The sequence below is a fragment of the Strongylocentrotus purpuratus genome, unplaced genomic scaffold (genome assembly GCF_000002235.5).
Source record: "Strongylocentrotus purpuratus isolate Spur 01 unplaced genomic scaffold, Spur_5.0 spur5_scaffold_5, whole genome shotgun sequence".
Lineage (NCBI taxonomy): Eukaryota > Metazoa > Echinodermata > Echinoidea > Camarodonta > Strongylocentrotidae > Strongylocentrotus > Strongylocentrotus purpuratus.
The window spans coordinates 14,938,451-14,960,967 of NW_022145611.1; the positions used below are offsets into that span (position 1 = coordinate 14,938,451).

The 22,517-nt window shown below is 38.0% G+C and overlaps 2 protein-coding genes across 3 annotated transcripts; both read right to left on the reverse strand.

The window, feature by feature from the left end:
• Window positions 1-14,330, reverse strand: LOC115929696 (GDP-D-glucose phosphorylase 1-like). Its single transcript, XM_030999546.1, has 11 exons — window positions 14,250-14,330; window positions 12,012-12,106; window positions 10,981-11,097; window positions 10,079-10,186; window positions 9,231-9,440; window positions 8,087-8,145; window positions 6,201-6,303; window positions 5,105-5,208; window positions 3,973-4,118; window positions 3,322-3,387; window positions 1-243 (listed from the first exon to the last, which is right to left on the reverse strand). The coding sequence occupies exons 2-11, from the start codon at window positions 12,102-12,104 to the stop codon at window positions 125-127; spliced, it is 1,125 nt and encodes a 374-aa protein (XP_030855406.1). The 5' UTR covers window positions 12,105-12,106; window positions 14,250-14,330; the 3' UTR covers window positions 1-124.
• A 2,496-nt stretch (window positions 14,331-16,826) lies between these two features.
• LOC100892674 lies at window positions 16,827-22,234 on the reverse strand. 2 transcript variants are annotated; one of them, XR_004066650.1, is made up of 3 exons: window positions 21,850-22,234; window positions 17,561-21,184; window positions 16,827-16,889 (listed from the first exon to the last, which is right to left on the reverse strand). XR_004066650.1 is itself a non-coding variant. In XM_030999423.1 (2 exons), exon 2 carries the CDS (start codon window positions 20,759-20,761, stop codon window positions 18,323-18,325), a length of 2,439 nt encoding a protein of 812 aa, XP_030855283.1. In that variant the 5' UTR covers window positions 20,762-21,184; window positions 21,850-22,234; the 3' UTR covers window positions 16,968-18,322. The 2 variants fall into 2 exon arrangements, 1 of the variants encoding a protein (XP_030855283.1); XM_030999423.1 differs by lacking the exon at window positions 16,827-16,889 and having other exon boundaries at window positions 16,968-21,184.
• Between the last annotated feature and the right edge of the window lie 283 nt (window positions 22,235-22,517).

A 22,517-nucleotide genomic window follows, 5' to 3' on the forward strand; every position in this document is an offset into this window, starting at 1 on the left:
ATTTTTTATTACAGAATTTCAGTAACTTGTACAGAATAGAAACTGACACTTTGCACTGCATGAACCAGTGATTATGTTAAACCATGCTTTTACCTTGTCCACCTCTATGAATACAAGCCCTAAATTACTTGAAGATGTTCTTGATATCCTTTTTGAGAGCTGCATAATCTTCGGGTGATAGAGAGTTTGACTCGAGTAACTCACAGCACTGCTCGTCAGTCAGGTCGTCGTAGCGTTGCTCAACTGATACATTAAAAACAAACAAAACTAGATGGAATTCGACTGCGCGCAGTCGAAAATGATGCCTCCGTTAAAGAGCAATTTTACAAACCAAAACAGAAAAAAAAAATTGAATTCACGTTCAATGGTAATCCATTGACAGGTTCTCAGAATATTGTGATTACAAGCAATTTCTCATATACATATATGACCCTTTGATCTTTGACCTCATGACCATAAAATCTACTCAGTTCATTGGCTCTGCAAGATGTTCTGAGTTAAATAGTAATCCATCTGTCAGTTCTAATGAGAATGCGTTCACAAGCTATTTTTGCATACATAATGGGCCCATGACCTTTGACCTTTGACCTTATGAACCAAGAATCTACTCAGTTCATTGGCTCTGCAAGTAACAAACATGACCTAATTTTGGCATGAATCCATCAATCGGTTCTTGAGATAACGCGATCACAAGCTGTTTTTGCATTCATAATGTGCGCTGTGGCCTTTGACCTTTGACCTACGTGCTCCAAAATCTAATCAGATCGTCTTCCTATGGTGATACACACTATCACTAAGTTTGAAGTTTAAATCTCCAGTGGTTCTTGAGATATCATGATAACAATCTCAATGTATGGAATTTCATAAGTTGACCTCTGTGACCCTTGACCTTTGACATACGTGCTCCAAAATCTAATCAGATTGTTTTCCTATAGTGATACACACTATCACTAAGTTTGAAGTTTAAATCTCCAGTGGTTCTTGAGATATCATGATAACAATCTCAATGTATGGAATTTCATAAGTTGACCTCTGTGACCCTTGACCTTTGACATACGTGCTCCAAAATCTAATCAGATCGTCTTCCTATGGTGATACATACTATCCTTAAGTTTGAAGTTTAAATCTCAAATGGTTCTTGAGATATCGCGCTAACAAACTCAATACAAGGAATTTCATAAGTTGACCTCTGTGACCTGTGACCTTTGACCTACGTACTCCAAAATCTAATCAGATCGTCTTCCTATGGTGATAAATACTATTCCAGAGATGCCAACTTTTGGAAAACATAAATAGGGAGGATTTGTAACGGACACCAAATAATGTGCGCGTAGCGCACATCTCGAGCGCGTAGCGCCCGACCCATGCGGCCGGGGTCCAGGGCCCGCCTTAGGGCCCTGGAAGCTCTGGGGTTCTAGATGCTCTCTGGTGCAATCTGAGCCTTATTTTGCAGCATTTTACATGTGTATTTAGTTCAATAATTCCCACTTTTTTTTAAAATAACATACAAATTGTACAAAATGCATGATGAATTCCTTTCATATATATGATACAGTGTTCGGTCTTATACTTCTGATACCATTTCTTGGTCTTCTTTAGCTGATTTTCCGCCATTTGGATTCTGTGTCAATATCCACGCATTGGTTACGGCGATCCATATGCTGAAACAATCTTTCGCTACTCTTAATTTGTCTTTTAATATAGTGGATTTACTACATGCTAAAGTTAACAGACGATATTTCTCATTCAATTCACAGATATATATACTGATAAGCGCCAAAAAAAAAAAAAAAAAAAAAAAAAAAAAAAATCATTTTTTTAATTTTTTATAATAAATCGGGAGGATAAGGATGGTGATCGTAAGGTCGGGAGTTGGGGTGAATTATCGGGAGCCTCCCGATGAAATCGGGAGGGTTGGCATCTCTGCTATTCCCGAGTCTTAAGTTTAAATCTTAAATGGTTCTTGAGATATTGTGATAACGGTCAAACGGGACGTACGGACGGACGGACGTACGGACAGACGGACGGACGGACGGACGGACGGACGTACGGACGTACGGACGGACAACCCGAAAACATGATGCCTCCGGCACCACCTTCGGTGGCGGAGGCATAAAAATGGATGAAATTCAAAGGTAGCCTGGGGTTCTGGTAATGACAAAAATGAATTCTTACAGAATTAATCACAACTTACAATGAATATTCATAAATACAAATAAATGTCCGTCAAATAATTTGGTCGATATGATATCGCAAAGCAGCAGACGTCTAGCAAAGAGCAATAAGAAAACTGATCGCTCAAGTGCCACTGACCACCTCTATCAGATAACCTTGAAGTCCAGCCTTTGCGGCCTGGGTTTCATGGAATATTATCACCAATTATATACTATTATATATTATTATATCCCACATACTAAGAATCTTGCTCTTCGATTGGTGAAAAGTAAATCACGTGAGGAAAGATAGTTCGCCCATTATTGATGGGAAAAGCAAAAAGTTTGTTACACTGTGTAGATAGTACTACTATCTACACAGTGCAACGCACTTTCATTGAAGATAGAGGTACTATCTACAAAGGGCAACGTACTTTCACTGAAGATTATCCAAACGCGCACTAAAACAGGCATAATTAAGCGCGCATTACCAATGAGCGCAATTAAAGAAAACACATGCGCGCACCTTACCCTCAAGGGGTTGGGTTAAACTTAAACTTTTTTGGTGTTAATTTTGGGCCTAGGTGTCTTTTATGTAGATGCATACACGTCCTCTTCTTTTTGTAATTAAATTGTTTTAGATGTGGAATATAAAGCAAATAATCACCTTTTGGTTTTCAGGCGATGGCAAACTATCCCTTCCTCGTCGATCAGAATATATACGCTATCTTTCCTCAGCTTCGCTTCGGAAAGATAGCTGCTACATCCAGTTCGCCTCGGAAGTGATAGTTTGTCCCATCACCTTCACCAACGGTAATTATTTGCTTACTATTACTATTATATACTATTATTATTATTATTATTATGTATCTATTTAAAAAAAGAGAAAGCGAGAGAGAAAATGACCGGTGAAATTAAAGTTGGTATTGCGATTAATTTGGATCAATCACAACTCTTTGTAAGACGGGGTCCTGGTCATCCAACTGAAACCCATAGCAGGACAGTTGATTGGTCAAATTCATAACTATTTACCATGGACTGAAAAGCTCTAATAAGCCCTAACCCTAACACCATTGTTTAAAAACGACCTGGCAAAAAATGTGGCCAGAAGATGTCGGGGTACAATCATAATCAAAATAAGCATCAAAATAATGGTGACTATACTTACGTTTGATAGGAAGATGACCACTTAGTTCACAACAAGCACCATTAAATGCATCATTCCCTTTTATACCTACAAGGAGTTCAAGCAAAATATTCAAAACGTGAGAATTTATGAAAAGGCATCTGTCATGATGGATATAGGAAATTGTATTTCTTTACAATCTCTTTTACCCATACACCGAAAATTATTACAATTAAATTTCTTCATTACTTCATGTCCAAGCATTACCCAATGAAGAAGAAAAGACAAAACAAAAAACAAACAATTCAGATGAGATGATAGCATACAAACAAAAGATGCTGTGCTCTTTTTCACACATGCTAATGGGAGGGGGGGGGGGAGATGAAGAAATATTCTTCATTAAAAATAATAATTACATTTTGACTGAAATACGTAACAGGAAACAATTTAATCGGATTCAGTATGATGTTACAAATTCGCTTCAGGATCATGTTTCAGATTGTAATTAAACAGAATATATACTTTCTGTGCACACCTACGATCCACCGCAGCTGCAAAAGTGCACATGCAAAAGGACGCACAGCGAGCTGTGACCATAGCATGAAAAGGTGAATCTTCACATACAAAATTCCAGTTGATCACACCTCTAATGTATCAATAAAGGCCGTTTTTCATGCTGAGAGCAGGACTTACCGAAAGAGGAGACGCGAGGCCAGAGAATTAGTCTTATGGTCTGTCCATCTTCTTGAGGATTAGGCCCTAACGTCAAGCCCCTGGTGAAGAACATGTTATGAGCTATGTCCCTATCTTGAAGATGCTTGACTATCCTGAATAGGTCCCTGCAGACAGATTATAAACATTATTCAACCAGAAATTCAGACAATCTATTTTTAGAGTCTATTCTTACGGTTGGCATCAGCCATTTGCAAACCATGACAGGGGCTATGTATGATCTGAAGCAGAGATGCAAACCTCTTGACACAAAAAAACAGACCGAGTATCCTAAAAAATCAGATTTTCACGAAAACTTGACACTACTAATGGCCCGTTGGCCCCAGGCCATTAGTAATTTCAGAAAAATGTTTTACTCGCAAGTATGGTCTAGTAAAATGTTTGCTCTTTCATTAAAATGTAAAGAGAAAATTGTAAAGCAAAGTTTTTGTTGGGGTTGCGGGGGTTTACTTGTACATGTTTCTATGCGATTCAGTGGTTTTTATGGGTTTAAAAAAATTAAAAAACAAAACAAAACATTTTTTTTTTGTGTGTGTGTTCTTTGTTGTTGAAAAAGCTGAAGGCAGCAAGAAGACAACATAGCCAAGTACATTACAGATATAAAAGTTGGAGGGAACAAGAACCATTTTCTGTCTAGCGTAATGAAATGTGTATTCAAGAAATAAGAGCAGGCGATTCAAACCCATTTTGATCCTGGTGAACTCACAGCTACAAATGCTAAATATATGTACATGGTCATGATTTCAAACAACTATGCTCAATTTATTCTATAAACATGCATGCTATCATATACTTGCATGTATTCTGCTTGCCTCGAACATATATTTAATCAATGTAAAGGAATACCGGTATAGATAATCATCTTAAAGACTTTGACCACCTGAAAAGGGCTCTTGATCCTAAATTTCACATGCAGTTTCACATTCTCAGGGAGGTAAGGGCCATCACAATTCACTTTAGATTGATGACAGCTAACAATTAACTGGAATTACTTTCATTCCTTTGGATTTTGCTACCAAAACTTTAGTACTCCACTTCCTTTGGCTTCAATTTGTTTAGGGTAAAGGGCAAATATATCATGTGTGATGCTTACCTGATACCATCAAAATAACTCTCTTTTTTCATTTGTAGCATGAATGCTTGCGCTGGCCATCCGATTGTCTCATGAACTTGTCCTCCGACCACTTCCTTTGTTGGCTATCAATGTGAAAAGATATATTTTTATTGTGAAAGACAACAAATTGGGATATTCTTTGTTGCATATTTGTAACTTCCTTTTAAAGATCTTCATATAATATACGTCCGACTTTGTCTTAGGAATTTCATAGTTAAAGAAACCTATTCATAATGTCAATTGCGATATTGTGATGGTATTGCACATAGTACATGCATGGCATGCACAGCAAATATAAAAAGTTCATGAAATAAAGGAAAGGGGAAACAACGGTTTGAATTGAGCATAATATCTCTACACATTCAATGCACAATACAATAAGTATTCCTGATTAAATTAACAAACACAAATAATTGTAGAATTATTCAAAGAGAAACAAAAAGAAATTACATCTTCTTTTGACAGGTAATATTTCTGTACAGTTGGTTTTCTTCCATTTTCTATTTATTTTTTGAATTTCCAAGCAAAAACTCAACATATACAAATACAAAGGAAGTAAGAAGTTCGTTTGATTGGTGCCTACAGGTCAAATCTGTCAAAGCAACCATAATCATAGTGTTTCTTAAAAGTATAGGTTGAACAGGTACGAAAAATAAAGGAAAATCTTTTTAAGGTGTGAACCATTATAATTCTCCTTTTATATTAAGACTTACATCTTACTTTTCTTGTCTGCTGTCAAAGCAACCATAATCACCAGTATCACTATGAACATGAGTTACAAAGAAAGCGGACAAAATATACAGTTCCTCAGGTAGACAAAGGAACATCCCTTCACTGCTATTATGTAAAAATGTGTAGAACAGGTGTCACATGCATATTCACCTTTTTACATAATAGCAGTGAAGGGATGTTCCTTTGTCTACCTGAGGAACTGTATATTTTGTCCGCTTTCTTTGTCGGTCATATTCATAGTGTATGGAAGAGGAATCCTTAAAATAATCTCATATATTAAGTTTTTTTTCATCTCATTTGTCTTTGTTGCTATCAAAGTAGGTTTGAGTTGTATTTGCCTTACCCAGTACTCTACTGGTAGCCTGTGATGAACATAGTATGCATGCATATGAAGATGATTAACGGAAGCATAAGCACATAGACTGTTGTAACCTATCCTCAATGCACTGTGAATGAAAACAGATAGAGAAAAAAATGCATGAAAATTTGTTAAAATATGATAATAATCATATTCACGATATGATTTCAGTCCAATTATTCTCCAATATATAGATCAAATTGACTGGCTGTACGGTTATAAAAGCTATCATTTTGATTATAAATTTGAAAAATATCATTATTATATTTCAGGTCAGGGCTTTCACTAAACAAATTCTAATGAGGATGGGGGGGGGGGGGGGGAGTCAGGGTAGTAATTCAGCCTATTTTTCAAAACACTTGCAGAAAACAATAATTAAATGATTTTTCTGACACACCACACAATTTACAATTGGAATAATGAGGAAGTTGGAAAGGACAGTGTTGCATTTTCCACACCCACAATTACACAGAAAATGTTATTACTAAAACTAGATGGAATTTTGACTGCGTGCAGTCGAAAATGATGCCTCCGCCATAGAGCAATTTAAACAAGTTTGGAGTTTAAATCTCCAGTGGTTCTTGAGATATCATGATAACAATCTCAATGTATGGAATTTCATAAGTTGACCTCTGTGACCCTTGACCTTTGACCTACGTGCTCCAAAATCTAATCAGATTGTCTTCCTATGGTGATACACACTATCATTAAGTTTGAAGTTTAAATCTCCAGTGGTTCTTGAGATATTATGATATGGTGATACATACTATCATTAAGTTTGAAGTGAAAATTCTCCAGTGGTTCTTGAGATATCGCGATAACGATCTCAATGTATGGAATTTCATAAGTTGACCTCTGTGACCCTTGACCTTTGACCTACGTGCTCCAAAATCTAATCAGATTGTCTTCCTATGGTGATACACACTATCATTAAGTTTGAAGTTTAAATCTCCAGTGGTTCTTGAGATATTATGATAACAATCTCAATGTATGGAATTTCATAAGTTGACCTCTGTGACCCTTGACCTTTGACCTACGTGCTCCAAAATCTAATAAGATCGTCTTCCTATGGTGATACATACTATCCTTAAGTTTGAAGTTTTTACATCTCCAGTGGTTCTTGAGATATCATGATAACAATCTCAATGTATGGAATTTCATAAGTTGACCTCTATGACCCTTGACCTTTGACCTACGTGCTCCAAAATGTAATCAGATTGTTTTCCTATAGTGATACACACTATCACTAAGTTTGAAGTTTAAATCTTCAGTGGTTCTTGAGATATCATGATAACAATCTCAATGTATGGAATTTCATAAGTTGACCTCTGTGACCCTTGACCTTTGACATACGTGCTCCAAAATCTAATCAGATCGTCTTCCTATGGTGATACATACTATCCTTAAGTTTGAAGTTTAAATCTCAAATGGTTCTTGAGATATCGCGCTAACAAACTCAATACAAGGAATTTCATAAGTTGACCTCTGTGACCTGTGACCTTTGACCTACGTACTCCAAAATCTAATCAGATCGTCTTCCTATGGTGATAAATACTATTCCCGAGTCTTAAGTTTAAATCTTAAATGGTTCTTGAGATATTGTGATAACGGTCAAACGGGACGGACGTACGGACGGACGGACGTACGGACGGACAACCCGAAAACATGATGGTGGCGGAGGCATAAAAAGCTGTTGAAAGTTACTTTTTCCATTCTTGACTGAAGATCCTGCTATGTCAATGACAGTTATATGCATTTACTCACTCACAAAGCTGTTCACCGGTTCTAAATAAAAACATATAAAACATATAAAGTCTATGGGACAAGTTCTAGCATACAGTATTCATAATAATTATGTAAATGGAAAATACCTGCTTGAACTTAATAACACAGCTTCAACACCTATTTGAATCATTTCCATTGTGGCAATCTAGAAAAAATGAAAGCACAAAATAATGAATAAATAATATTTTAAAAACTTCTGTGGGAGACAAAAGTAAAAAAAATAATACCGTAATTAACGGTGTAGTAACCGCACCTTTTTGCCGCCGAAAAAATTTCAAAGTCGAGGGTGCGGTTTATACACGGTACACCAATTTTTTTTTTTTTTTCAAATTTCGATATATGCCCCTCCACCTGGCACTATGCCTGGCAATGTCTCCCAGCTCAGTAATCGGTGTGTTGACTCACCACTTGGAAACTAGAACAACACTCAAATTTGTCCGTCATCTTGGTTTGAAAGTAATCTTTCTGATAGATTTCAATATGTAGTTTATAATAATAATTCCTCCAATTTTTCTTCTATTACACGGCGTACCACAAGGTTCTATCCTAGGTCCTATACTGTTTTTTAAGTCGGCCAAAAAAAGTCGGCAAAAAAAAAGAAAAAAAAGAGGGGTGCTGTTAATACACGAGGGCAGTTTATACAACGTAATTATGGTACATCAGTTCTTAAATGCTCCTTACCTTACCTCTCAGAAGGGGAATTTCAGAAAAAATTCAGGAAAATTCTTGCTGACAAAATAATCAATTAAGGAAAACATGTCGATGTAAACTTTTACAAATCGCAGCTGTTATGGTACTCAAGGCTGCATGATTATATTTCACTGGATTTAATTAAGGGTAAACAAATTCCTGTTTATCATATGTAACGTATATCATCAGTATGCATGCAGGCAAAGGAATAGACGAGATATTAATTCACTAAGCTGTACTGTATACCTGCGCCTTTAATGACATGTGTTTTTCAGTATGTAATCATATGACTACGTATATTATTACTATATTGACATAATGCATCAAAATGCATAGCACAAAAAAATCCTTCCACACAAAAAAGAAGGAATCTCTGAAGGCAACCATAGGAATGCAGTGTATTTCGTACATGCCTAGAGTTCAGAAAAAGAAAGGAATATAGGGTTCATAACAGGCCCCAAAGTAGCAATAATTCCTCCAAAATAGAAATGGTTGGCAGCTGCATCATATGCATGCAAAAAAAAGAGGCATTTAAAGTACCTGTGGTTGACATAAATGAGGGCTAGGTACAAGTAGAACATTGCCATATTCTAGAGGGCTGATGTTGATGATGACTTGATACTTGCTCCTCCCTCCTTCACCATTCATGCACTCTTCCCTTTCAGCATGTGACCTAACGATGCCGTTGCCGTTGGTGATTCCATTTATAGACGAGCAAGAAAGATCCTCGGGATGCATTTCCATGAGAGTCTAAAGATGTATGAGAAAAAGTTCATACGCGAGTGAAAGATCATTGCGATTTAAGAACTATCATTCTGGGTAATTAAAGGGAATAGACTGATCCAGAGCAAGGTTGGGGGATGAAATGGCAATGCCCCCCCAAGGATTTATATTTTTAAATATGAGTGGAAGGCTTTGGTACTACAACTAAAAATATAAAAATATCATATTCCTAAAAAAACTATAAAAAACTTTCAAAATCATATAACTTAGATGAAATCAATATCAGGAGATATTCTGCCCCTAACCTAATTTTTCTTGACAATCCTGGATCAAGCCCTGAGGCCATGTTCATTCAGACTCACTTCCTTTCACAAATGCTCAGGCATTTGCACTGGCAACAACCACTCTGGGTTTTATTTGGTCAAAGGTGTAAGATTAGGGTTATGCTTGCAGTTGAGTTTTACGTAAGGTAGGTAGATTTGGGCCCGAAAGATGACATACACCAACAACTTTACTAAAAACTGCACTCATTCCAATCAGGAGTCATATTTAGTTTTATAAATGTCTCAGAGTGATTAGTGATGTATATACTATATACAACAGAGACCAACTTATTATCAGGGTGAACTTCTCCTGTAATGAACAGGGGGTAATTGTTTTCTTACCTCATGAGGTCTGACTTTATTGAAGTTGAATTCTTCTGGTTTGAATGGTTGTTTGGTACTTTTGATCTCTTGCGGTTTCCGCCTCTCAGTTGCGCGTTTCACATTCAACTGTAAGTAAAGGATAATTAATAAAAACATATGATTAATATATTTACTCTTTTATCTATTTAATGTCACCAACTGGGTCTGCTTTATACTACATATCCCCATTGTACCTGTATGCCACATAATTATCCAGCATAGTAGTCTGTCATAGGAAACTTTTTTTATCTAAAATCCTATCACACCGTTTCCGTTCCTGTATACTGCAGGAAAAAGTTAAAATCAGTACCTTCTATCATTGTGACATTCCGTTACCTAAAATGTGACTTGAGATGCCACAACCAGAAAGTGATATCTGGGTGCGTCAACATCCAAGCTGTGACCTCAATTTTAAGCAGAAGTTGGAGTTCTCTTAACGGGGGGAAAATTGGGGATGAGTAGTTTATCTTATTTTGGTTTCATGTAAAGCATGTTTTATAAAGCATATTTGTTAGGCCTCCAGACAATCAAGATTTTGCATGAGATTTCAGAAACTTTGGTCCAATGTTTCTTTTGCCTCCTTTTGAATTCATGTGTACACTAAACAGGGGCAGATCCAGCCGGCAGCAAGAGGGGGGACCCAAATCTTGAGAGAAAATATTTAGAGGCGGATTGGCCAGCCAACAAACGGCAACAACAACAACAACACAAAAAAAATAGGGGTGCGCCTTATACACAGGTGCGTCTTATACACGGAGATTTACGGTATGTATATACCTCTTTTGTTTTCCTTCATACGAAAAAAACATTAATAACGCATACAAATTATGTTCCATAGTAATTTTCAATAATGACTACATCTTGACCATCAGAAAACTTACCTGAGCAACAAATCCATGAGGGCCCTCTATAACTCTAGTTGGTAACGAACCTAGTTCGTAACGAAAGTACCCCTTCTCAACCGCTTCATCCCACCTTCCTCTCAACTCCTGGTCAAACTAAAGAGAACAAAGAAAGATGTCAGTAAGATCAACACAATTCATATAACCCTTTGTCCTGTGTTCTCTAAAGCTTCCTTGCTTTAGGCCAGGTTTAAACCTTGCACTAGTGCACACATTAAGTCCATTGATGAAAGGTATCTTGCCAAATGTTATTCCTCTTCGTTCTGTACAAATTAACATTAAACTTAATTACGAAAGCTTGTCTCGACAAAGATCCTTATTATAAACAATATTGCACAAATAGTATTAAGTCAAGCAGGTAATCAGTTATGCTAAAGATACAAAATGGCAAAGAATTCATAACAAAAATTTTAATTAAATACTCCATCTTTTGAAGTATGAAGCATATATGTATACAAATGTATGCAAAGTAAATGAAATTTTACATGTACATATATAGGGGGAAAGGGAAAGAGAAAGAGAGAGAGAGAGAGATAGTCCAAGGGGGCTCTTGCATAATAGTTCTGGCCATTTAAGAATGCATTTCATCAAAATCAAATACAACTTGTCATCTTTTTAAGTCCAAGCTCAATGACCACTAGAACTTTAAACCTATAATTATTTGAACTAAATTTTGACCCTGCATGAGAAATGATTTGATGAGCTTGATATGATCAGGGAACAGATCTGTTGAATTGCCCATTAGTCTTTACAAGTCCTCATAGTGACTGGGCAGCTTTGTAAGTTTTTTTTTGCACTGGTTTCATTTATGTAAATAGCAGATAAACTCAATGTTACTTTGTCAGGATAGGGGGAAAAATAACCAGTCTGAAATGAAAGCAAGGATAGGTGATAACTGTGATATGTATGGTATGATTATGATGTCAAATAAAATGTAGCCTTGCAAACATGCACAATCATTATACATGTAAGCTTACAAGTACTTCTGTAATTTTTTAAAATAAACTTACTCGACTGTATTTCCCATTGCAGTTGCCATTCTTTGCATTTGGGACTTCTGAGACAAAATCCCGAATGGAATACCTGAAATCTATGGAAGCCATTTCTGAAATAGAGAAGGAAGATAAAAAAAAGTAAAGTAGTAAATAACCAACAAAATTGAAAGAAAAAGGACTGGCTTCATCGAATCCAAAGAGAGACGAAGAAGAGTGTCAAAAGAAAAACACATGTTAGTCCACCCTGACATTAAGATGGTTTTAATAGAAGCAGAAAAATGAGAGAAAGAGGTTAGTGAAAGTTTGAGCAGAATACATTTAAAAATAAGGAAGTTTTTGAAGGTATGATCAATCAATCAAACAGATATTGGCAACTCTGTGATGTATCTTGCGAGCTCCCCTTCCATTTGACCTGTAGGGCCTGAACTGAAAAAAAACTTCAAAATGTATAGTTTCCCTTAAAGCAGGACTGCACTACTTGTAGCTTCTTGCGCCCTCAATATAGCAAACAGTCCCTAAGCGGTACCTGTTGGTCCCCCATGATCTCCTTTTTCTTATGTTTATTGAGAGCTGATTTGATGAGATAACCACCTGTCAGTGACCAGCAGGGAGGCCTAATCCCTCCTAGCCAAACTAGTGCAGATAGGCTTAAGAAAATTTTGATCATACATTCTTCCCAAATATAATTGTTGCAAAGGTCCTAACGAGTTAATTTATACAATTTCTGTATGAAACAAATCTATTCCTTCATCAATAACAAAGCAAGTAGGCCTACAAGTTTATGAAATTTATCAAATTGGAAAGGACCTGGCACGATACGTCACAGTGTTGCCGAAATGTGCTCACTGATGACAATTTTAAAAATTCATAAATTTTCACTAATTTGTTTCTCTCATTTTTCCTGCTTTTATAAAAATATCAGGGTGGGCTTCCCCTTCAAGTCTTTGTATTTGGTTAACCCAGCGTTTTTCAACATTAGTTATGGTAGTCCAAAATTCATAACAGAATATTCATTTTGCATCACTCTGGCACTCGTCAAGTGCTGTGTACATAATATGGGCACATTTCATGCATTTGTTTCTATTTTTTCGAGCGTGTGTAATATAGCGAGCAAGCAAATAAATGAAGAAGACAAATTTAAAATGGGGAACAAATTATGTTGTAATTAACAATAACACACTAGACTAGAAAAGATATAGAATACTCTATGCAATATGACACATATGAGGGCACCTCGCCACCAAATTCACATGAATAAAAAAATCATATATTCGTTCATGACCTTGATTCACAAATATGAGGATATTTGGGCATCTTGTTTTCAAGATTTATCCTGATTCTAAATGTTATAAGCATAGTCTAGTAAAAACAAATGTAATTTTGAAATAAAAGATATTCTTCCAGAATCTCGCCTTCTCAAGTAAATTACTAAACATGGTATACAAGAGAGAGGTATAGACTAAAAAGCTCTAAATAGTAAAGCCTGACTAAAGCCTTTGAAGGCACCTTGTCCTTGTTTTTCCCGGAAAGGAGACAATCCCACCGACAGACATCTCATGGCCTTGGTCGGTATTGGAGGGGCCTATAGGCTGCACATGAACATGCAAGCCGAGAAGCCTGTTCAATGTACCGAACCGGGCTGGCCAGAAGATACATACAAAACGGTCAATGATTTTATGTAGACAACTACCTGTCTGGAATCTCCGCAAAATGCAAAAAATTGAACAGCGTCGATTTTGTTCACCTTCTCTTTTTTGCTTCCATTTAAAATTGTTAATGCAACTTAAATTCGGCATAAATATTCATGAATGAATGAATGACAGTGACATGCCATAAAAACTAAAACAACAACCTGCACCTGGCCTTGCTGTCAAAAATGTTGCCAGCAATTGAAGCTAAGCGAGGGAGGAAGAAAGGCACTATTATCTTTAAAATGCTTTTACTAATTCTAGCAGTTCCTGAAAAAAAGGTCCTTCACGAAATCAACGCTATTTTAAAAAATTGTTATGATGCAACTTAATTTGTCTTGCGGCACCCTCCACCACCCTGAGTGTGCCGCGGCCGAGGCTCCCCGGTTGAAAAAATGCCGGGTTAACCTAGAGTAGACTACGAACGTCTATTGACTAGATCTATTCTGTTCATTTTTTTGTGGTGGGTTTTTTAAAAGTTGCTCTAATTCCATCTTGTTAAAGCGAATGTCTGCTGTTGTTAGTCGTCTCACTACAGCAAAAAACATAGTAAAATTTAACTTACTGCGCAAAATAAGGTTGATCTGTTTCACTTTCAACTGGATCCACAGCTCAGGCACGTTTTTTGTTATGCAACGTTTAATCTGTTACACCGGCAGCGGCAGTAGTACAGTACGCCAATACAATGCAATGCATGCACTGTGTAGGTAGCTAGCAGTAGCGAACGGCACGGGGGCGCGTATGACGGGCGGATTGCGCCATAAAGATGACAACTATACAACTATACATCCATCGAATGGATGTAAGGTTTTAACCAATCAGAACGCAGGAAACTGTACAACTATACAACTATACAACTATACGACTATGCAACCATACAGCTATAGAACGTATGTAAGGTTGTTACGTTTGCGGGCCGAAATGCCATAATTGCAAACAACCATACATCCATTCAGCTTTATGGTTGTACGGTTTCAACCAATCACAATGCAGGAAACTATACAGCCATGGCGGCGAGAATGTCTGTATAGTTTTATGCCTGTATGGTTTTAACCAATCATAATGCAGGAAACTATACAGCCATGGCGGCGAGAATGTCTGTATAGTTTTATGGCTGTACGGTTTTAACCAATCATAATGCAGGAAACTATACAGCCATGGCGGTGAGAATGTCTGAATTTAGCCGACACTTATGCCTCTAAAGCCATTGAATGCTGAACATAGCAAAGCAATGATGGAATAAATAAAAATAAAAATTGATCTTATAGGCCTACTAGTACTAAATAATATTGGATCTAGTGGTAGATTTACTAGTAGTCGACCAGAACTAGATCTAGACTAGGTGATAGCTAGGTCTAGTACTAGTACTAGTACTAGGCCTAGATCTAGTGCTTAATTAGTACTGCTACTACTAGGTCTAGCCTAGTACTATTCTATTTAATTTAGTGGACTATTACTATACATAGACCTAGACCTACTAGTAAATAGTAGATCTAGACTATTATTAGACTAGACCTAGATCTACTCTAGTAGACTAGATCTAGGTCTATTATAGTTAGTAGACTATAGGTCTATAGTTACTCCTATTTAGATCTACTAATACTAGACTAGGTCTAGATCTAGATCTAATTTCCTAAATCGGCAACTGTAGATCTAGACCTAGGTCTATTTAGATCTAGTCTAGGGTATATAGGGTCTAGATCTTTCTCTAAGCAACAGACCCATCGGCAAATGTATATATAGACTACAACATGATTATTCCTAATGACGTGGAGGACCTACATTGTTATCAACTACACGAATAAATTAAATTAATTAATTTGTACCTTTCCTAACCGAACATTAAACTTTGGTGGACATTTGCAGTTGGACCTGGATGAATTTATATGAATGGGACTGAAATGCATGAACTGGTGCAATTCGTCCATCTTTTTCCAAGTTGGGGAGTAATATTTGTATGTTTATTTAGAATATCGTTCGGTTAAACAACAAATTCTTTGCCTTAATTGCATAAGTTTAGCGATGCATGGCTAGTCTATATAATTTCCTGCATTGTGATCAAAACCGTATAGCCATAAAACTATACAGACATTCTCGCCGCCATGGCTGTATAGTTTCCTGCATTGTGATGGGATAAAACCGTACAGCCATAAAACTATACAGACATTCTCGCCGCCATGTCTGTATAGTTTTCTGCATTATGATTGGTTAAAACCGTACAGGCATAAAACTATACAGACATTTCCGCCGCCATGGCTGTATAGTTTCCTGCATTGTGATTGGATAAAACCGTACAACCATAAAGCTGAATGGATGTATGGTTGTTTGCAATTATGGCATTTCGGCCCGCAAACGTAACAACCTTACATACGTTCTATAGCTGTATGGTTGCATAGTCGTATAGTTGTATAGTTGTATAGTTGTACAGTTTCCTGCGTTCTGATTGGTTAAAACCCTACATCCATTCGATGGATGTATAGTTGTATAGTTGTCATCTTTATGGCGCGATCCGCCCGTCATAGGCGCGGCCCCAAGCTCAAGCGAGCTGCTCAAGCCAAAGGCTCAAGCCTAGCTAGCCTCTCGGTAAATCAAATCATGTCGGCCTGAGACAATTCGGCCATACACAAAATATTTCGGAACCGAATCCTCTCATGTCGTCGTTTCATGATAAAATCCAAAAGGAGGTGACACATTAATGTACTGTAATTTCTGCTGACAAAGACAAAGAACTCAGCTTTTCTGCACTATGCAATAATTATGCACACTCATCTCTTTGTCTACTCCTGAAAAGTACAACATCTATCACATTCACGAAAGTCATATAAAACTCTACCAAAACTAATAGAAATGGATATTGTATTCTTACCGAATTGGGCCTGTAGTTTTGTTCCACAAAATAGCTGACAATTTTCTGCTGCAATGTTATGTAATTCGAACCTTACTGCATCACTTCGACATTATGAAGTCTGCTTCTCCCAGAACGGGTTGGAGAGAACAAAAAACTGTCTTTGTATCGACTCGGGGTATAATCTTACTGTGGCTGCCTCCGTTTACAACTAGTAAACCGAGGAGTTTCGACAATTACACTAACACCCTAAAGTTGTTATTCACAAGATTGAAATGACGAGGTACGAAGATTCAGTTAAAGTTCACGAACTGTCGTTTATTCACTGGTCGTATGGTCACTCAACCTTCAGATAACAATCTGTAACACAACAGAAAGAGAAACAAACTACATAATGTTCATATTTATGAGACACTACAACAATACATGTGCATATATAATAGCTTAACAAAGTAATTGAACCTACATATAACTTAAACTGACTACATGCACTCCAAAACTGTCTCTTTGTTTTATAAGCAACAAGTTATAAACCTTGGCTAGACAATGAAAATAGAAGTCAACTTGCAAGTATGTAATTACCTAATTACGCAGTCTATTTACATATATATGCTGCGACAAAACAACTACAAGTATAGAATAATATCCTACTAGATAAGAAAGTACCTGTCTTAAAATACATTATAATACATTATAATGCAGTCACCACCATCTCAGTGGCACTGTAACAAACATGCATGGAGAGCTGAAGAAAGGGATAGAGAGGGGGGAGAGAGAGAGAGAGAGAGAAAGGGTGAGATCAGAGAGGGGTGGATAGCGATACAGAGAAGAGAGAGAGAGAGAGAGAGTACAGTACAATGCACGCATCTCCTAAGTACACTGGAAGAGCACACACATAACTTTCCTTGCCCTTCAAGTTCCAAACTATATATAACAAACAAGAAAGATGTCTAATATTCTCTCCTAAGCTTACATTACTTCATAAAACAATTCAACATTAACTACCACTATTATATTAAGTGAGTTCTTACCAATTCGGGTCTGTAAAATGCTCCACAATCACTGGAAATCAAACTTATGAAGACGGTTGCAACTAGCAACTTCACTGTTGAGACATTCACTTGAACACTGATGATATACTGCCTCTACACATAATATGCGATACATCTACAACACAAGTGCCTAAACACAGAATGTATACCCATACATTGTATGCAAAGTACTTTCATTTAGCACTATAAAACAAGGGGGCTTCTGTTATATAAGACAAGGGGCTTCTGTTGACCTAAGATAACAGCAGTACAGGCCTAATGCATTGACATTGGTAGTCTATATATTCAGACTGAATTAACTAGTCTTCAATAATAGACCTTATTTAACGAAATCTTGTAACAATCCTCACTACACACTGCTGTAGTGACATGGCTCCTTTAAATGGCTCGTCCATTTACACTTTAAAACAAAACATACACTTAAAATCAATACACATGTACAAATTAAGTACAAATCTGCAACATCTATCACATTGCAATACATTAAAAGGTGAATACTATAAAACATAACTGTTTATGAAACTCGCGTTTTAATCCTAGCTTATTGTTCGGATGAGCTGAAAACATTGTTCGCGATTTAATATCAAAGGCTCCTTGAGGGGGAATATACACTGGTCTTCACTTGTGACAGTCAAAATCACTTTTCAACTGGTTACAACAGTACCAACTTCTGGATAGGTCTATCAAGTTCAACGGGAGGGCGTTTACGCTTTCCCTCATTGTCCAATGTTCCGTCTGCTATCAGTATCTTGACCTTTCGGACATACGAACACTGACCGTAGCATTTAGTCTATCTGGCGGCACCCTTTCCGCATGATCAGCGATCACACCCTTCATGAACTCGGTGTAATCCTCCTGGAACTTATGGTTCTTCCTTAATCTGGCTGTCAATTGATTCCATCGCTTGATGGCAAGGGGCTTGTTGTACGGACGGGACATCTCCTTGGACTTCAGAGGTAGGGGCATCTCGTAGTGTCCATCCTCTGTCTTCCTGACTCCTTTCTCCAACATGCTCATGAACTTCATCTCGTCGATAGAATAGGGCTTTCCCTTCTGATTCATTTCGATGATATCCTTCTCCTGCACGTTGAGAACCCTTTCTTGGGAGAATACTTCCCTTGCCCGATTGGCGTAGGCAAAGCGAGGGTAGTCGTCCTTGACACATGTCTTCTTGCAGAAGATTTCCTGGTTTGCAGACATGCAAACAGTCCCAACGACACCCCATCCCAGAATGGATCTCTGAGCGTAGGGTTCGTCTTCTCCACCGCAGATGATGTCCCTGGGTCTAATGGCTCTCGGGCAGTCATTGCCGATGAGAAGTCCAACTTCTATTGCTGGATTGTATGGCATGAGGTCGTTGACAATGGGGGACAGATGAGCCCACCTCCTCATTACATCACCCTTAGGAATTTGAGATCTCCTAGCTGGAACGTCGTCCCTCTGATAGCATGCTGGTAGGGTGACCACATGCTCCTTCTTGAAGTCCAGCACTTCAAGTCCACAGATCCTTGAGGTTTTGATGCGCGTACTCTCGTGCATTGTTGTCAATTGAAGATTGGTATCTGTTCCATCTACACGCATCTTCTCACACAATGCTTTCGACACAAATCCAACGTTGGATTGGTCATCCAGGATCGCGTATTGTAAGATCTCGTTGCCTGGGTTGCTAGCATGCCGTACCCACACAGGCACAATCATGCAGTGTTCCTTCCCGTCCTGGTCTGGTAAGGAACAGACGTTGGTGCACTTTGAGGAACCTTCATATTCTCTGTTCTGCGGACGATGCAGGCATGTGAGGTGCCTTCCTTGACAATCCTCACATGTTTTCCTCTGAGGACAGTCCTTGGCCTGATGGCTGTCATCACTGCCACATCCCATGCATAGTTTCTTCTGGAAGAAGAATGCCTTACGAAGTGGATGAGGCTTCTTGGCGAATTCTTGACACTCGTCAAGATGGTGCTTTTCATTGCAAAAGGGGCACGATGAGAACTTGCCTTGTTGACCACCATTGAATGCTCTAGTGGACAGCGACTTTCCAGCAAATCCCTTATTTCCAGCTGGAAATTGCCTAGGCCTGGATTCTTGGTTCTTCAGGCACTCCAACTCTGGAATGCTGGCCTTGCGTGCTGCGTCGTTGACGAATTCTGCAAATCTTGCGAATGTTGGATAGCTACCAAGTCCACAACGTTGCCACCTGTCAACTTCGTCACGCCATTTCCGTGCGAGGTATGCTGGAAGCTTCTCCAACATCTTTACGTTTTCTTGGGGAAAATCCAAAATATCAAGTGTTGAAATTGTCACCTTCGCCGCTTCCACCTGGTTCAAGAAATCTGCGAAATCCCTCAATCCTGTAGAGTCTTGGTTGCTGATCCTTGGCCATGAGTTCAACTTCTTTGTGAAGGCAGTAGACACTACGCTCTGGCTTCCGTATCGTTCTGCGAGTGCTCCACATGCTTTGTGGTAGGCATCCTCAGTGCCAAGAAGAAGATAGTGCTGCACCAACCTCTTTGGTGCTCCAGCCACAGAGTTATTCAGGTAATGAAGCTTTGTAGGATGATCAACTGGATTCCTGTCTACGAGGCTCACGAATGCATTTTTCCAGAGGGGATACTGGAGGGGGTCTCCACTGAATACGGGAAGATCGATGGGCGGCAACTGACTGGTCACAGCGACCTGCCGAGAGCTAGCACTTTGTATAGCCATCGACCTTGCTACCTCTGCGAGTGATTCAGCTACCTTTTGCAACCCATTTGATTCATACACAGGAGTGACATAACTCCTTGGCTGTTGAGGGCTCTGCTGTGCTACACTATCTTGGGATTGCAAATATCTCTGGATGGAGTCCTCCCTTTTCTCCTCAGGAAGATCTAATTTGACAGAATGGGTCTCTGAATATTCAATGTCATCCCTGCTTCCTTCAAGTTCTGCCATTCTCTCATTGAACTGCTTGGTGAGCTTGAGTTTTCTCAATTTTGAATTTGCTTCTTCTTGTTTTCTGGCAAACTCAATTCTTGCTTCTTCTTGTTTTCTGGCAAACTCAATTCTTTTGAGTTCATCCTCTTGGTCCATCATCTGGAGTTCATCATGGAATGCTTGAAGAACTCTTTCGCTTTGCACGGAGCGCTTACTTTTAACGCTCCCCTGCTCCAACTTCTCCGGGAGACTAGTGGCCATTGCCATGGTAACTTATACAATTCCTTTTCGTTTACGTCTATGGCTACTTTGCCATTCAGCTAACTGGATACACAGGCTACTTTGCCATTCAGCTCACTGGATGCACAGGCTACTTTGCCGTTCAGCTAACTGGATGCACAGGCTACTTTGCCGTTCAGCTAACTGGATGCACATGCAGATCCTTGATTGTCATTCAGCTTCATTTGTTTGTGGAACTTCACTTGTTATTCGACTTCGAATAACAGACGTTGATTGTTATTGTGGCTGCCTCCGTTTACAACTAGTAAACCGAGGAGTTTCGACAATTACACTAACACCCTAAAGTTGTTATTCACAAGATTGAAATGACGAGGTACGAAGATTCAGTTAAAGTTCACGAACTGTCGTTTATTCACTGGTCGTATGGTCACTCAACCTTCAGATAACAATCTGTAACACAACAGAAAGAGAAACAAACTACATAATGTTCATATTTATGAGACACTACAACAATACATGTGCATATATAATAGCTTAACAAAGTAATTGAACCTACATATAACTTAAACTGACTACATGCACTCCAAAACTGTCTCTTTGTTTTATAAGCAACAAGTTATAAACCTTGGCTAGACAATGAAAATAGAAGTCAACTTGCAAGTATGTAATTACCTAATTACGCAGTCTATTTACATATATATGCTGCGACAAAACAACTACAAGTATAGAATAATATCCTACTAGATAAGAAAGTACCTGTCTTAAAATACATTATAATACATTATAATGCAGTCACCACCATCTCAGTGGCACTGTAACAAACATGCATGGAGAGCTGAAGAAAGGGATAGAGAGGGGGGAGAGAGAGAGAGAGAGAGAAAGGGTGAGATCAGAGAGGGGTGGATAGCGATACAGAGAAGAGAGAGAGAGAGTACAGTACAATGCACGCATCTCCTAAGTACACTGGAAGAGCACACACATAACTTTCCTTGCCCTTCAAGTTCCAAACTATATATAACAAACAAGAAAGATGTCTAATATTCTCTCCTAAGCTTACATTACTTCATAAAACAATTCAACATTAACTACCACTATTATATTAAGTGAGTTCTTACCAATTCGGGTCTGTAAAATGCTCCACAATCACTGGAAATCAAACTTATGAAGACGGTTGCAACTAGCAACTTCACTGTTGAGACATTCACTTGAACACTGATGATATACTGCCTCTACACATAATATGCGATACATCTACAACACAAGTGCCTAAACACAGAATGTATACCCATACATTGTATGCAAAGTACTTTCATTTAGCACTATAAAACAAGGGGGCTTCTGTTATATAAGACAAGGGGCTTCTGTTGACCTAAGATAACAGCAGTACAGGCCTAATGCATTGACATTGGTAGTCTATATATTCAGACTGAATTAACTAGTCTTCAATAATAGACCTTATTTAACGAAATCTTGTAACAATCCTCACTACACACTGCTGTAGTGACACTTACAGTAAACATTAGGCACCAAGATGCTGATATAGTCTCATAATATACGACTCTTCAAAACTATAGTACATGTAGAAATATATATTTCTTCACGACATCCTGATGTATTGACAATCATGAGGTACTTAATTTGTTGTAATAAAATTCATGTTTGTATTACTTTGTACCATTTATTTTTTGAAATCATTGACAATTTTAAATATGAAACAATATAAACTGAAATTGAAAGAAGATAAAACTAAACAATTATAATTTATAACAAACAAACTTGTAAC